The 17,790-nt window shown below is 47.2% G+C and overlaps 1 protein-coding gene across 4 annotated transcripts in view; it reads right to left on the reverse strand.

The window, feature by feature from the left end:
* Positions 1 to 17,790, reverse strand: part of CFAP99 (cilia and flagella associated protein 99) — a 189,694-nt gene that overhangs the window by 139,351 nt on the left and 32,553 nt on the right. For all 4 annotated transcript variants that reach the window (XM_088454956.1, XM_088454958.1, XM_088454953.1 and 1 more), the window contains exons 2-3: positions 14,054 to 14,180; positions 2,376 to 2,520 (exon numbers count right to left, since the gene is read on the reverse strand). In XM_088454956.1, the coding sequence (XP_088311082.1) occupies positions 2,376 to 2,520; positions 14,054 to 14,164 (256 nt within the window). In that variant the 5' untranslated portion in view covers positions 14,165 to 14,180. The remainder of the gene's footprint in view (positions 1 to 2,375; positions 2,521 to 14,053; positions 14,181 to 17,790) is intronic.

Raw genomic sequence — 17,790 nt, forward strand, 5'->3', positions numbered from 1 at the left:
ATTATGCTCTAGAACAATGCCGGATAGGTATCAGAGTACAATTGGTGATATGTTCCCACTTGAGACAGCGCTCTTGTCACCTGAACTTGAAATTCAATGATAGCTGAAATAACAGTAGGTGGACGGTTTACATCCATTGGAATCCCGGCCATGGGAGGTGACTTCATGTTCAGGATTAGGTAATGATATAAGAGGATTAGTCAGACTCATGGCGAGGAAAATGTCATCTGTGTATAATACAACTTTATGTTCAAAAGGGCCGATCCTTATTGTGGAAATATTCAGGTTGTCAAATGTTTTTGGAAGTGAAAAGCTCTGTCATAAGCACAAAAATTAGTGAGGACAATGGGCAACCCTGTCGCAGCCCACTGAATGTCTTGAAAGAGGAAAATTAAACCATTTGTCAAAACAGCTCATCAACACTCCCTACGTTATCTCTTAGAATGTTTACAAATACTTTACCCGCCTCTGATGTCTGCTAATTGTAGGAGTCCCTTCATATAATGGTTTATCCGTCACTGAACATAGCTCCTTCAGCACACATGGGTGGATACTATCTTGCCCAGGTGCAACTTAACCTTATTTAGTCATGAATGTACCTTCCTCCTGAGTAAGACCAATTATTGCAAAAACAAAAAAGACAATGTTGCAACACCAACCTCAGAAATCCCTTTGTGCTCAATTAAACTCAAAATAGCTGATCAAACTTTTATTGTGATATTTTTATTTGAATATCTCGATTTCTAGCTCAGGGGGGCGCTACCGCTGACAATCTATAGCAGGGGTGGGCAACCAGTCAAAGGCAAAGAGCCAAGAGACAAAAACTATCTGTGGTCAAGATGAAGAGCCGATCGCGTGCGAGCGCCTTTGGCGCACGTGCAAAAATGGGGCATGGCCTAGCTGTCATAAGGCCACACCCCATTTTTGTGCGCACGCCTTTGGTATGATATTCTCAGGAGCATGACCTTGTGTCCCCCCCCCCGTTTTTAGTCATGCTGGCGGCAAGCCCAGCACATTGAAAATAGACAATTTACATAAACTTCCCGATTTTTCACTGTTGAAGTGAAAGAAAAAGCCAAAGCAATGTAGAAGACATTGAAATAGCCACGTTCACATAAAATACACAGAGTATAAATTTCTATGATTTAAGTCAAAAGTCATTGAATTCCTTATAGCCTTCATGTCAAGGAAATTTTCAACTTGGATACCGGAGTTGTGGTTGCTACTTGTGTCAAATCCTTCAGTGACTCAAGAATGTAATTGGGCCTGGAGTTATCTGTTGGATTTTGGCTAATGCATCCAATGTGCCTCTGGTATAGGAGGGTAAAGATGTAACGAAATTCCGCAAATGTTTATCGATAAATGTACTTCAGTTGTCTGTGATGCTCTGTTGTGATAGGCAGACAGACTATCAATCTCCTGATGCCCCACCCACAAGATTTCTGAATGGACCCCTTGGATAACCCATCACAATGATTGGCTAATAACTCGTACAACTAATATCCATTCACAAATAAATTTTACATAAACACAACAACAAAATAAATTTTTTCTTGCTTACTTCACATATACTTGTTCTATTTTACCAACATAGAAATAGATGGCTCTCAATGTTTACCTAGAATCTAAACTTGTTGTGCATGTTCTCTTTGTATGTCTGACATTTTGCAATTACTTCCTCTGTTACTTATATACATATTCTGCTGTGCTAAAAATATAAACCTGTGGGCCTGATTCAGACCCACTCGCGAGCGGCTGTCCGCTCGCAAGTGGGTCGATGTTCTGCACTGAGCATGCGCACGACGGAGGGAGCTCCGTCGTGCGCATGCGCCAGACGCGACGAGCGAAGGACTTTCCTTCGCTCGTTGTGTCTGATCAAAGGGGTCGTGCTGTCGATGTTGATTGACAGCACGCCCCCTTTGGTGGGCGTGCCGGGGGCGTGCCTCCCTGACGGGGGCATTCCTAAGGGAACGCCTACCGTCAGAAGCCGGCCCACTGACATCACTAGTGATGTCAGTGGGAGTGATTTTGGCTCTGATAGAGCCAAAATCACTCCGGGCCTTGCGGTTGAAAACCTCAACCGCAGGCTCCGGCTCGCAGTGGCGATGGTCAAGACCATCGCGGCCATCAAACTGCACGCTCGTATAGGCTGTGGGTGGTGACCCACAGCTATACGAGCGTCCAGGAGGACGCTCCATAGTTATGGAGGACGGCCCTCATTCAGAGCGTGCGCTCTGCTCAGAGCATACGGCTCTGAATGAGGGCCTGTGTTTTTAAACTTTATAAAAGCCTTGGTGCTGAGAAGTCTTTTTAATGTAATTGTCCAAGGATGTTTGCCTTCCTTCACTGTAACATTTGAAAACCATGATACCTACCAACATACAAATAGTGCTCTGACAACAAAGAATGTTTCCCGTCCCGGGCATAGAAAGCGCGGACAACGATGTTCAAAACATCCTTATATTCAACACATCCAGAAAGGACGTCAAGAACGAATTGTTCTTCTGCATCATTAAGTGTCTAAAAGAAAATAAAAATTAGAACATAGGTTTAAAGAAAAAAACTCATAAAAAATGTGTATGAACAAATAGCATAGATTGAATTCTTTTTATCGTTGTTTTTGTTGAGTCTACAGTACTGGAGAAGCATACCCCTGCTGGCACCGGTACCCACTCACGATCACCATGGAGTGTGAGTGTAAATTGGTCATAGAGCTCATGGGATGACTGTAGTAGCTTGGTGGCAGATTGTTCACTTTATAGACACACTCATTGGAATGTCTGGTTTCCTCCACTCAGATCATATCGTCTCACGAGAAGAGAATATTTCTCTTGTGCTGCCCCTCTGCTCTAGAACTCACTCCCTCACTCTGTCATACCCTCAGCCAGTCTGTACACCTTCTATAGAAGTCACCTTATTGAATTACTGCGGCTGTGGGAGAAACGCAGCGCCGTGGGGTATTTTCATTTTCACGGCCACAATTGGATATGCCCCTATGGGGCATAAAATTAACTAGGGCACTACTATTGGTAACAAAGCTAACTAAGCGCTACTATGGGACATAAAATAAACTAGGGCCCTACTATTGGTAACAAAACTAACTAAGCGCTACTATGGGACATAAAATAAACTAGGGCACTACTATTGGTAACAAAACTAACTAAGCGCTACTGTGGTACATAAAGTAAACTAAGGTACTACTATGGGACATAACATTAACTTGGACACTACTCATAAAATTAATTAGGGCACTACCATGAGGCTTAATATGAACTAGGGCACTACTATGAGCCATAAAATTAACTAGGGAACTACTATGGAGCATAAAATGAATTACGGCACTACTATGGAGCATAAAATGAACTAGGGAACTATTATGGAGCATAAAATGAACTAGGGCACTACTATGGTGCATAAAATGAACTAGGGAATTACTACGGCTTTATGTAAGTGCTATATTTAATGCTGTTTTGTGTGAGTTGGACATTAGGTCTTCCTACTCTTGGAGAGGGAGATTTCTGTTTAGCTATAGCTGGAAAGGCTAGGATTTATTTTTATGATTTTGTTTATTTTGGTGCACAAATAAAACTATAGCTGCGGATAGATGTACCAAGGCCAGGACTGGTGTGATACTGATTGGCTGCTGCATGTAGAGTCTGGTACTGCGGAGATCTCCGGGAACATAGTAATTTCCTGGTCATTTTCGCAGCGCCATCAGAGAGGTAAGTATAAATATGTATGTTTGAATATTACATCATTTTTTTCTTGACCACTTCTTCATTCTTAAGCCACATATGTACATATATATATATATTCATCCATAGGCGGCTGCCATGGGGCCTGGCGGTAGTTGAGGGAGCACCAATACTTGCCCATTCATCATTACACTCTGCAATTCCTCAAACCTTTTATCCTATGGGAGCTGGTGTTGGTTAGTTATTCTCTCTCCTAAGGTGCTTCTTTACTGTCAGAAGGGTTTATATGCCACTGGGATGGGCACGGGATGCTGGTGCTCTGGATCCCACCCAGGTTACAATACCGACGCCTCCAGGTAAGTAACCCTAACCTAACACCCTACCCCTAACCCTCCCTCCCACAGCCTAAACCTAACTTCCCCCCTAGTGCCTAAACATAACCCTCCCTCCCTGCAGCCTAAATTTAACCTCCGCCCCCACAGCCTAAACCTAACCTCCCACTAGTGCCTAACCCTAACCTCCCACTATTGCGTAACCCTAACCCCTAACCCTCCCCCTAACTCCAGTACTTGCCTTTAGGAGTCTGGCGGTCAGGATGCAGATTCCGCTATTCTGATAAGTTTCTGCATTCCGGTGTCGGATAAGTGTCTGGATTCCGGCGTCAGCATTTTGAACGCTGGAATTCCTGCTGTCAGGATTGTAATGGCATCCCATGCCACTCTAGAGCTGGTAAATTATATACTGAGTGTTCAGACAGTTATAAGGTATGCCTCATGTTTGAATCTAACATTACTTACACCTGACCTTTAAAAAAGCGTGTCCATAGTGCAGGAGTGTACCCTCTTACTGCGTGCCTGACATTCCACATAAACATAGAGTGATTGAGAACCGGCAGCGCACTGTAATCACCTACACACATCAGATCCGTCACAGTACCTGACAAAAGGGCTGATAACATGGATTAAACATCTGCTATTATACAAAGAAATATTTGGTGCTCCTGAGACAGTGGATGATTCAGATGTTAGTCAGGGTTTCAATTATAATTCTGGATTTGCAGGTGACAGAATTATGATTCCAAATTATATCTATTTGACATTATAATACCAGATCTCCATCTCTGAGACTCTCTGTAAGTCAGACTAGCGCGCAGGCTTCAAGTGCACAATTAAATGAGTCATTACGAATGTCACTCTAGCGCTGGCAGACATGCAAAAGCTGCCATAAAATGATTTATATCTCTCTCAGGAGCAATTAGACTATTCAGCCTGCTCTGGTGGTGTTCTCCTGCTGAAAAGTAGGATGCATTGTGCTCATAGACCAGAATGCTCTCAGAAGGAAGAGAAACAGGTACTTGTCTGTAAATACAAGCCGGCTAGATTGGCGTTAAATGCTCTGATGTACACGTGTGTCCAGGCATGGACACTAATTGGTCAATTCAGCAAGAACATTCTTACAATTCTGCACATACCAACAAAGCAACCTGATGCACTCAGGGTGTCATCCCTACATCAAAAGCCTTCAGTTCCACATACACTCATCCTATCACTACATTACAGTATAATGTTAACCACACACAAACAAGGAAAAAGGTGCCTTAAAAATAAGGAGCAGTTTTTGCAAGTCCTGAAACTGAGCCCAGCAGCTTTGGGTCTTCTATAAGATATGTGGGGTCAGGACTGTTGTCCTATTCCCCCTCCCTGTGATCGCAGATGCTCAGGCCTGTTCGGGAGTCACCATGAAGCTTTGTAAATCAGGAGTACTATCTGATAACGTTACAGCAAGGCATCAGTACTAGAAAGCTTTCTAAATAGAGTAACACAGGCTAGGCTAGGGCTCCCGCTGTCACCAGGAAAGACCAAGGAGAACTAGAAGACAGACATGGAAGAGAAAGGAGATAGACAGTGATGGGGACAAACAGGATGGACAGAGACCAGCAGGGCTACTTGCTGAAGGGAGGAAGCCCATTTCTCCTGAGAAAACAGCCTCTTTCGCTTCTCCCTATCACCTAGACCAGTGGATCTCAAACTCGTTGCTCAGGACCCCATACAGTTCACATTTTTCAGGTCACCCAGCAGGTGCACAGGAGTATTCATTACAAGCTGACACATTTTAAAAGATCCACAGGTGCAGCTAATTATTTCACTTGTGATTCTGTGAGGAGACTTGGAAGACATGCACTGTTTGGGGTCCAGAGGACCGAGATTGAGAACCCGTGACCTAGACGAAGATAGGTATAACCGGGTTTCTGTAGGGAAGCCTATTTAATAAGGATTGTGGTGGTACATGTTCCAACGTATTCCTCTTATCACTATCGCTTCCAGGGCCTGATTTATTACGGATCGCTATTGCTAAAGCGTACGCAGATGGCAGATTGTTGCGTACTGCACAAGCGTATGCATCACAGTACGCGTACGCGAAGGCACCACTGTGATCACACTGTGATCATGGAGACCACGCAGAACCATCACAGAGTGATTGACAGGCAGCGAGCATTTGGAGGTGGTGGTAGTGGGAGGCAGAGGGCATCTCTATACTGACAGTGCGACGGCATTGCGTTTGTAATCATTAGCATATTTTCGCAGCAGACCTGCGTGTGATTACTTAGCTGTGATCGCAATAGCGATCCTTGATGAATTAGGCCCCCAGTCCTCAGGAAAAGCCAGGTCACATATGTGGAAATGCCACTGCCAAACGAAGTGATAATGGTACTCTTACCGCTGCCAGCCAGTATCACCATAGTGATGACAGCTATGGTCATTTATTGCTATATTGGGGCACAACAACATTTCTGCAATAAGCGGTGAGAGAAAATCTCAGTTACTGAGTGCTTAGTAAAGAGAGCCCCAAGGAACGGGAAGGTGAGGATAAGCTTTAGGGGGACTGGCAAGAGGAAAGAAGACTTTTCAGGCAGGTGCTGGCTCTCACGTGTCGTCAGTGGCATCGTCCGTTTGACCTGTATGCAGGTCCGATGGGCGATATCGCCAGCGGGAGCCATGCTCCTAAATGCAGCATGGCCCCCTCTGTCGCACCATTGCTCCCCGGCATAGGCAAGTGTGTACGCACTTGCCGATGCCGGCACCCCGCCGGCTCCCGGCGCTAACGAGGTTGGTACACAGTAGACATCGTCTAGTCTAGTTTGTACCGGCCTTTAGTAATTGTAAGAATGTCAGGATGTCAAATACACTCCTAGAACAAAACTAAATAATAAGATAGGAGAAACCCATCCCCAAAATTAAAACCAGTGGAGGTGCTAATGTTGCATACTTATAAATAACATACTGTACATTAATTGAATATCCACATGAGGGATAATCACCCACACTTATTGGACATAAGAGTAAAATAATCATCTTGCATGCATTATATTTTGAAGCACTTTTATGAACGAGTGATACAGTGTCCTCTATCAACTGGGCTTTAGCATATTATCGCAGTCATTGTCAGAATTCTGGTTCACCCTACATATTAGTGGGGCGATCATGTGATAGAGTCGCTGACTACCCGAACTAATAGATGCTAGTTTTATGTTTGGAGAGTACTAAAGCTGATGTATTTAGCTGGCCATGCGGAGACAATTTACTTGTAAGGGGAACAAAATCCTACACTGATTAGAGGCCAACTTTATGGACACTGGGCCTGATTCAGAGCCAGACGCTATTTGTGCTTGCTCGTTCAGAAAAAGGGGCCGGCTATTTAAATTGAGCGCTCACTCTTTGCGGTCTGTTGACGCCTCTATGTCTGAGCGAGCGAACGAAACATGCGCTCGCTTGCTCGCTATTTTGTAAAGACGCCCCCTGGCCACTCGCATCCTACATCATCTCCGCTATTTATTTGATTAAGCGAGTACATCGAAAGGCGTCTGAACTGCTCGCAGTGCTTGTGGTAGGATTTTCCTACCGGAATCATGTGAACAGTTCAGGCTAAGAGACAATCAAGTGACGTGGCCGATGACGCTGCTTTGTTAATTATGCACACCCTTAAAACGCCCGTTTTGACCGTTTGGCACGCCTGCGTTCTGATCTCCACTCCCCGTTTTCAAGCACCTTCCCCTGTTACCACCCACAAACGCCTCATCCTGTCACTCAAAATAGCAGGCACTCGCTATTTTGCGAGCGCTCGAATTCTGACCCCACTGACTGGTTGGTGCATGCGCATTACGACCCATACGCATGCGCAGTTGTGCGACCATCGCTCGGAGCGAACGAGCGGCCGCTTACGAGCGGCTCTGAATCAGGCCCACAATTTGCATGTATTCCCAAAAGGAGAGAGGACACACTACATAAGCAATTTAATGCCATTATTATATAGTGCAATAAAAGTTAAATGTTAACTAAGTAACAAAACTGTGTCCTGCTTTTTAACACTTTTTTTGCACTTTTTATTATTTAGGAGACAGGCATGAGTGTGGGGCAAGGCAAAACAAATGGGGGTATGCAATTGGCAAAAGATAATTCATAGAGCCCCCCAAAAGTAAGAAAACACAAACGAGAAGAAATTTGCTCCTGCGAGGGTCGCAAATTAATGCAGGAAAAATACTGGATATTTCTGCATGTAGCGAACAAGTACTGGGCAACTAAGGGCCTGATTCAGACACGTTCGCTATCTGCGTACGCTCGCTGGATGGGTATGCAAATTTGTCAAAGTGACGCCACGGGAAGCGATTGCTCGCCAAGGCATATGCACGCCCACCATGTCTTAACGAGCGGCCACTTTGTGTGTGCGTACGCCCAATCGCACAGGCAGAGCCACCCACCAGCACACGTCATCTCCAGGAAGTGTATTAAAACATTGGTACATCGAGCACCATCGGATGTGAACGCAGGGCTTGAGGTAGCTTTACCCTACCGCAAGCATTGCGAAGAAATCAGTGTAAAAAAATAGGTAAGTGACCAGTGGCAAACGCAGGATTTTGAATGGGGGGTTTCCAAATAATTGGTTACAGAACCAATGACAAATGTCTAACCAGAATAAGCCTGTACACATATAGCCCCCTTCCCTGCTCCATCTGTACACACACAGCCCCCTTCCCTGCTCCATCTGTACACACACAGCCCCCTTCCCTGCTCCATCTGTACACACAGCCCCCTTTCCTCCTCCATCTGTTCAAACACCAGTCCCCTTCCCTCCTCCATCTGTGCACATACAGCCCCCTCCACTCCTCCACACAGCCCCCTTCCCTCCACCACACAGCCCCTCCCCTCCTCCACACACTACCCTTCCCTCCTCTATCTGTGCACATTCTCCTTCCCTCCACCACACAGCCCCCTTTCTTCCTCCACACAGCCCCCTTTCCTCCTCCACACAGCCCCCTTTCCTCCACCACACAGCCCCCTTTCCTCCTCCACACAGCCCCCTTTCCTCCTCCACACAGCCATCTTCCCTCCTCCACACAGTCCCCTTCCCTCCTCCACACAGCCCCCTTTCCTCCACCACACAGCCCCCTTTCCTCCTCCACACAGCCCCCTTTCCTCCTCCACACAGTCCCCTTTCCTCCTCCACACAAACCCCTTTCCTCCTCCACACAGCCCCCTTTAGTCCTCCACACAGTCACCTTTCCTCCTCCACACAGACCCCTTTCCTCCTCCACACAGACCCCTTTCCTCCTCCACACAGTCCCCTTCCCTCCTCCACACAGCCCCCTTTCCTCCACCACACAGCCCCCTTTCCTCCTCCACACAGCCCCCTTTCCTCCTCCACACAGTCCCCTTCCCTCCTCCACACAGCCCCCTTACCTCCTCGTTGTGAACATTCGCCTGATCGCCTGCAGCGCTGAGCCGTGCTCCCTCTCCATCTGGGTTCCCGGTGAACAATGCTGGTCGCGCGGACTGACAGCCAATTAGGGGCGGCCACGTGGCCGCCCCTGATTGGCTGCCGGTCCGCGAGCCGTGATTGGCTCACGCAACCAGCCAGATTTAAAGGACAGTTATATTGCCAGATGCCGAAGTGAAGTGACCTTTGAGCACTGGTCAGCTGCAATAGATCGGCGGCCAGGGCTGGTTTCTAGGTACTCGGAAACCCCCCCTGCATGTGTGGGAGACTGTGACGTGTAAGGCCCTAAGTTTGTACACTGAAATTTACAGTTAAGCTAGGGTACACCCCAACTCTAATGCTGGGTACACACTTGACGCCTAAACCTAACCCTCTGATAAGGTATGGGAGCAAATGACAATCGACTCACAATCACTGGAAAACCAACAAAAATGGTCGTTCAGACAAATAGGTTAAAGTAAACGTATTTAACCAGTTTGAACAATCGTTTTTTATCCGCTTTCCAGTGTTTGGGACCATATGGTTGAATGTCATTTGCTTCCATACATTACCAGATTTTCATTCCGACCAGCCAGATTGGACAGATGTTTGACAGATAATTGTACAGAGCCGAACGTTGTAGCTTCATAGATCTATAGTGGAGCAATACTGAGGAACAGAGGGCTTGATTCAGACCCGCTTGCGAGCGCATAGCCCAGTGCGCATGACGGAGCCGGCTCTGTCGTGCGCATGCGCGAGACCCGGATATCGACGGGCACTCCGATGCTCCGGGTCTCGTACCAAAGGGGGCGTGCTGTCGATGTTGAGTGACAGCTCGCCCCTTTTGGAGGGCGGGCCGGGGGAGTGGCTGCCCAGACGGAGGCGTTCCTATGTGAACGCCTCCGTCTGGGGCCGGCCCCACTGACATCACGAATGATGTCAGTGGGAGAGATTTCGGCTCTGTTTGAGCCAAAATCTCTCTGGGGCTTGTGGCAATGAGACCCTACCACAAGGTCTTGACCATCGCGACATTCTTCCTGGCCGCTCGCTATTGCTGTGGGTGGTTACCCACAGCTATGCGAGCGGCCAGGAGGCCGCTCTAAAAAAACAGAAGGCCGGCCCTGATTCAGAGCTGATTCAGAGCTCTGTCAGAGCGTCCGGCTCTGAATCAAGCCCAGAGCTGCAGTGAAATATCAGGGTAAGACCTCCACGCTCCAAATATAAAATATTGCATTTTGTGGTTTAGTACCAGGTACTTTCTGCAGTCACTTATTTTATGACATGTTTGAAAATAATAATAGCAATAATAACAACAACAAAAATATTAGTAGTAATAAAAATTTAGAGTGCAAGCTCTTGTGTAGGGTTCTCTCACCTTAAGTGTCAATGTAAATTTAGGTATTATATGTTCAAAGAACAACACTGAAATATATCAGTTCTTGATAAATAAAGTATATTTATTATATCAATAATCTTGTTACTAGTTGAGTGCAGATGGTAATAATTGCAGAATTTAGCTCAAATATATATTTGATCTGATATGATTATGTAATTGAAGTAGGGCAAGTTTTCTGCATGTTATTGCGTAGATTAATATTAAGTTAATATTACAGAACCTGGGTTACAGATCACAAGCTCCATCAGTCTAAAGGCCCCCATACACGATATGCACCTAGCGATGCGACGGCCGATCCGACGGTCGACATATTGGGCGGGCCCCACACACAGAGCGATCCGCTGCCTGACCGCCCGATTGTGATGGAATACGCAGCTTGGGCTCTCTGAGGTTAGCAATTCCTGAGTAAGGTCAGACCTTGTGTAAGTGTGCGTGAGGCTGCGATGGTACTCGATGTTACCGATGGTTGGACGTGCGTAAGATAAAGTGGGCGTCCTTATGTTAGTCTGCGTATGGCATTGTGATTGCAGTCATTAGCATATCTTCGCAGTGAGACTGCGTGCGTAATCGCTATTGCGATCACAATAGCGATCCTTTCTGAATCATTATTAGATGTCGTCGGACGGATGAGAAGGCAGCAGTGGGCGTCCCTATGCTTAGGTAAACTACAGAGTCATTAGCATATATTTGCAATTGTGGAGCGAGTGAAATCACAAATGACATTGCAATTGCGTCCCGATCAGAATCAGGCCCAGTATCCGATATATCATTCCATGGTGGATCGGAACGACATATCGCACACCTTGTATAGTGTGTACGCCTGATCCGTCGTTCCCGGGCCGTCGTTCACCGCATTGTTCCGTTTGATGTTCTGCACAGCAGACAGGACGATGCCATGAATGACTCGGTGCAGTCATATGCAGCATATAAAGACACATTGCAGCATTGTACGCCGGATCATGCAGTGTGTGCGGCCGGCGTGATGTATCGTTATATCGCATCATCGCTGGGTTACACATCGTATAGTGTGTACACAGCTTAAGTCTGTGCCACAGATATGTTTGAAGACCCTGAACCAGCCAAAATAGTTTGAATTATTGATCATCTCTTTTAGCGGGAGATGTAGCAAACCTTCTACAGAGGGCGGGTTGAGAAGTTGCCCATAGCATCCAATCAGCTCCTAGCTATCATCTTATAGAATGTAATTGACAAGTGATAGCTACAAGCTGATTGACTGCTTGCTCTATCCCCCTTCTCTGTAAGACAGGGCGTCATGTGCCAGTGGCATACCTCTCGGCTGTCCAGATTTAGGCATGACAGCCCAATATTAGAGCTCTGTCCCAATGTACTGATCAGGACAACTTTGTCTTGTGGATCGGTAGGATGACAAAGTGGGTCAGTGTTCACTGCTGCTCTCGGTGCTCTACAGGTAAATATGGCAATGAAAGGGTTTAGGGGAGGGGGATAAGGGGCTGGTTAGAGCATTAGAGGTCCCAGGCAAAGCGCTGCTACATTCAATGTGGAATTGTAGACTGATATAGTCAATGGGACAGGAGCAGTTAGTTATAACACACTGTGAGATGGAAAGCCAGGTTGCTGCAGAGGAGGACACTGTAATGGTACAATATGTGGAGCTTTATCTTGGTATAATGACTGTGGAGTCACTGTTTGGCATAATGTGTGACTAGTCATAGTGGAAGTAGTATATAACAGGGGTTCGTTCCCCAAACCAGGTTTCAAGGATATCCATGCTTCAGTCCAGAAGGTTAAATCAAATTGACTGAAGTACTAATTAATTCACCTGTGCTCAAGCATGGATATCCTTAAAACGTGGACTGTAATGGCAGAGTTTGAGAACCTCTAGTATATAGGGTAAACCATAACTTCCAAATGCCAGCGCACGTTGCCACTGTCTTGCTGCACGGGGCGTAGTCACATCCCTCAGGGGCGTATCCAGTGATCTGAATCAATGAGCCACTTGCAGCCTCCTTCCTCTTCCTCTTAACAATAAACACTGCTTAAGTGCCGCACAACTTCCACTGGTATGCGTTGTATGGAAGGGACATCAGCAAGTCGGACTTGCCTCTCAAATCGGTACAAAAGTCCTTTTATGTTGGACAGTCCCATCTAAATCGGGACAGCTGGGAAGCACGGTGACACATTTAGTCAATTTTGCTTAGGATGACAAAACACGCGGACCGGCTACTGACCAGTGATACAATGTCGGTGTTGGACGCAGTTTACTCATGTGCCAAAGCCGCACTGGTACAGCGATTGGGCAGCACAGATGGTGTAATGGTTAGCGTTACTGCCTCACAGCACTGAGGTCATGGGTTCGATTCCCACTATGGCCCTAACTGTGTGGAGTTTGTATATTCTCCCTGTGCCTGCGTGGGTTTCCTCTGGGTACTCCGGTTTCCTCTCACACTACAAAAATATACTGTTAGGTTAATTATCTCCCCACAAAAATTGACCATAGTGTGTATGTTTGTGAGTGAGCATGTGGTAGGGAATATAGGGCCTGATTCAGACCCACTCGCGAGCGGCTGTCCGCTCGCAAGTGGGTCGATGTTCTGGACTGAGCATGCGCACGACGGAGGGAGCTCCGTTGTGCGCATGCGCCAGACGCGACGAGCGAAGGAAAGTCCTTCGCTCGTTGTGTCCGATCAAAGGGGGCGTGCTGTCAATGTTGATTGACAGCACGCCCCCTTTGGTAGGCGTGCCGGGTGCGTGCCTCCCTGACGGGGGCGTTCCCACGGGAACGCCTCCCGTCAAAAGCCGGCCCACTGACATCACTAGTGATGTCAGTGGGAGTGATTTTGGCTCTGATAGAGCCAAAATCACTCCGGAGCTTGCGGTTGAAAACCTCAACCGCAGGCTCCGGCTCGCAATTTCGATGGTCGCGATGGTCTCGACCATCGCGGCCATCAAAATGCACGCTCGTATAGCCTGTGGGTGGTGACCCACAGCTATACGAGCGTCCAGAAGGACGCTCCATTTTCATGGAGGCCGGCCCTCATTCAGAGCGTGCGCTCTGCTCAGAGCGTACGGCTCTGAATGAGGGCCATAGATTGTAAGCTCCACTGGGGCAGGGACATGTGAGTGGCCAAATATTTTCTGTAAAGCGCTGCGGAATATGTGTGCGCTATATAAATAACTGGTAATAAATAAATAAGCTGCTAGTAGTAAGTACAAGAGGAGAAAGACTTACCTCGAAATCGTCTGTGGATTCTTCAACAAAATGCTCAAGACTTTGGTTTTCTGGCACATACTTGCTGACAAGATGGGCTGCCAGGTTAATGCATCTCCCATATTTAGTCATCTTCACTGGCAGCTTCCTGCAAATCGACAAAACTGATATTAAAACATAAACTCAACTTTTACAGATAAGTGTCCTTGTACGATGCTGGCAGCCTTTTTTCAACGTGGAAAGTCTACATACTACTGTGAGGTAAAGATGTTGTGGAGTAAATCTAACAGCTTGCACCATGCCGATATAGGAGAGTTGACCCCTATGATTGAAAGTCATATTCTCATTTGAAAGGACTCGTATACATTCAAAGGAAAATCCCCCCAAACTGGAAAGAGTTGGCGAGGATATACAAAGAGGGGCCTTAGGGATAAATCTGCTGAGGCATCATGAGAGACTCTGGAGAGCGCAGGTGTGGTGTAAGAGATAGACAGTAAAAAAGGTCAACAGTGTCTAGATCAGTGGTGTCAAACTCGGGCCCTTCAGCTGCCGTGGGCCTACATATCGCAGCATGCCCTGCCACAGTTTTAGCATCCACTAATAGCAGAATTGTGGCAGTGCATGCTGGGATGTGTAGTTCCACTGCAGCTGAAGGGCCGGAGTTTGACAGCACTGGTCTAGATAGACACCAAATGTCAGACAGTCAATAGGTCGACAGGGACAAAATGTTGAAACACTAAAGGGCGACATGTAAGAAGGTTGACAGGTATAAATTATCACAAAAGTCAAAAGGTCGACACACACACAAAAAATCTTCAACCTATCCCTCCCTCCTGATGCCTAACAGTCGGGGTAGGTGTCTGACCCTAACCGTCCCTTACAGTGCCTAACCCTAACCCTCCAGCAAGTGCCTAACCCTAACCCTCTGTTCTGATGCCGAACCGTAACCATCGGGGTAAGTGCCCAACCCTAACCATCCCTCCTAGCGCCTAACCCTAATCGTCCCTTCTAGTGCCTAACACTAACCCTCCCTTCTGGTGCCTAACAGTCGGGGTAGATGTCTGACCCTAACCGGCCCTTACAGAGCCTAACCCTCCAGTAAGTGCCTAACCCTCTGTTCTGATGCATAACCCTAACCATCGGGGTAAGTGCCCAACCCTAACCGTCCCTCCTAGCGCCTAACCCTAACCGTCCCTTCTAGTGCCTAACCCTAACCCTCCCTTCTGGTGCCTAACAGTCGGGGTAGATGTCTGACCCTAACCGGCCCTTACAGTGTCTAACCCTAACCCTCCAGTAAGTGCCTAACCCTCTGTTCTGATGCCTAACCCTAACCATCGGGGTAAGTGCCCAACCCTAACCGTCCCTTCTAGCGCCTAACCATTCCTTCTAGTGCCTAACCCTAACCGTCCCTCCTAGTGCCTAACCCTAACCCTCCGGTGAGTGCCTAACCCTAACCCTCTGGTAAGTGCCTAACCCTTTGGTAGGTGCCTAACCCTCAGGTAATTTTTTATTTTTTTTGTGCCGACCATTTTTGTGTAATATTTAGTGCAAAAATATTTGGTGTAATGATAGTTATTACTAGTGTTAGTACAGAGTTGTATGGTATTGCACAGCCGCATGGAAGCGCAGGGAAGTGGCTGTACAATACCGCACATCTGATATGTATATACAGCAAGAGGTGTCTGGTGTAAATACACGCCTCCTGACTGCATCGTCCTAACACACAGCATCGGATCTTCTGCGAGACAATCAGCAATCTGAGTAATCCTGAGGTTACCCAGACTGCCTCCCGCAGCTCCGTAGCCAAGGCTAGAAAGTCAGCATCGCAAGTCTGCATCGAAAGACTGCATCGGAAGTCCCTGGCCTCGACACTCCCAGAAAACGGGGACAACACCTCCACTTTGGAAAAGAAACCTTGGGGATGATTCAGAGATGGACGCTAATGTGATTTTTACAAAGATCGAGCGAATGTTTGCCATCGCGCATGCGTATAGGCCGAACTGCCCACGCGCTGCGATTGTCTCGTGATTCGGCACGCACAGTGGATCTATTCACAAAGTGAGTGACAGATAGTCAGCGTTTGAGGGAGGTAACGGAGGGTGGTTAATGAAACGCAGGCGTGTCTTGGTGTTTATATGTTGTTACATGGTCGGTGCATAATTGCGATCTCCTACGCAGCACGTGTCCTCTGCGTTGTCAGGAGAGCTGCCGAGTCTGTGGGTGGTCATACCTGCCACAAGAACAAGATGGCCGATCGATGTGCGTCGATGGTACCGATATTTATGTAGGTAAGCAACATCGTACACTTATGAGAAGGCAGCGGTGAGCATCCTTATGCTCGGGTAGGCTTTGGAACTATTAGCAAATTTTCACAGCTGCGTTCCATACGAAATCACAGCTGCGACCACATTAGCTCTGTGCGTCCGCACCAGTCACACACCCCTTGTTATGGCCTTGGTAATGAGGACTACGGTGTGCAGCATTACTTTTCCCGAAAGAAAAGCCGCTGTATCTGAGGACCATAGCATTCTCACTTTTGCCACTAATAGTAGCAGCAAAAGTTAACATTGCCCGGTCTGGTCCCAGCTGTTATTGCACATGTGAGACTTTAGGGCCTCATTCAGACCCACTCGCAAGCGGCTGTCCGCTTGCAAGTGGGTCGATGGTGTGCACTGCGCATGCGCAAGAACGGAGGGAGCTCCGTCGTGCGCATGTGCCAGATGCGACGAGCGAAGGACTTTCCTTCGCTCGTTGTGTCTGATCAAAGGGGGCGTGCTGTCGATGTTGATTGACAGCACGCCCCCTTTGGTGGGCGTGCTGGGGGTGTGCCTCCCAGACGGAGGCGTTCCCAAGGGAACACCTACCGTCTGAAGCCGGCCCCACTGACATCACTAGTGATGTCAGTGGGAGTGATTTTGGCTCTGATAGAGCCAAAATCACTCCAGGGCTTGTGGTCGAAAACCCCGACCACAGGCTTCTGGTCGCACTGGCGATGGTCGCGATGGTCAAGACCATCACGACCATCATCCTGCACGCTCGTATGAGCTGTGGGTGGTGACCCACAGCTATACGAGCGTCCAGGAGGACGCTCCATTTTTATGGGGGACGGCCCTCATTCAGAGCGTGCACTCTGCTCAGAGCGTCCGGCTCTGAATGAGGGCCTTAGTTCATGCTTGCGCACTACGAGTGCCAACAGATTCTGGAGGATCCCTCTTTGCAAACCGGATCTCCTTCCTATAGGAGAGTCGTCCCCATACATACACTAAGCACATGCTTGATATCTCCTGCATTGCAGCTGTAAATAATAGATCTGTAACTTCAATATATCTAAATAAAAAAACATGCAGAAACTACATTTCCATCATGTGTAACGGTCTCATTCATGTTGATGAATAGGCCCTGATGACAGGTGTGAAGTTCAAGTAGGGTAAGCTCTAATAAATACATGAGATAATAGATCCTATTGCACAGTTCTCCCCTCTCGCTTGGAACACATATAACAGCTTGTTTCTAAAACTACAGATTACATGCACCAATTGCATTATTTTATCAATAATGACTAAAAGAAGTTGGACGGCTGTACGGGCAAATTAAATTTGTTTATTTTAAATTATATTTAAACATCCATTACCCGCAAACTATATAGATGTGTCATATATCTAGCCTCAATACGCCACGAAGAGCGACTTGCCTGCCATGAGTGAGACCCAGGTCCCCTATATAGATGTGTCATACATCTAGCGTCAATACGCCACGAA

This window comes from Taudactylus pleione, unplaced genomic scaffold (genome assembly GCF_031769625.1).
Source record: "Taudactylus pleione unplaced genomic scaffold, aTauple2 ptg000638l, whole genome shotgun sequence".
Lineage (NCBI taxonomy): Eukaryota > Metazoa > Chordata > Amphibia > Anura > Myobatrachidae > Taudactylus > Taudactylus pleione.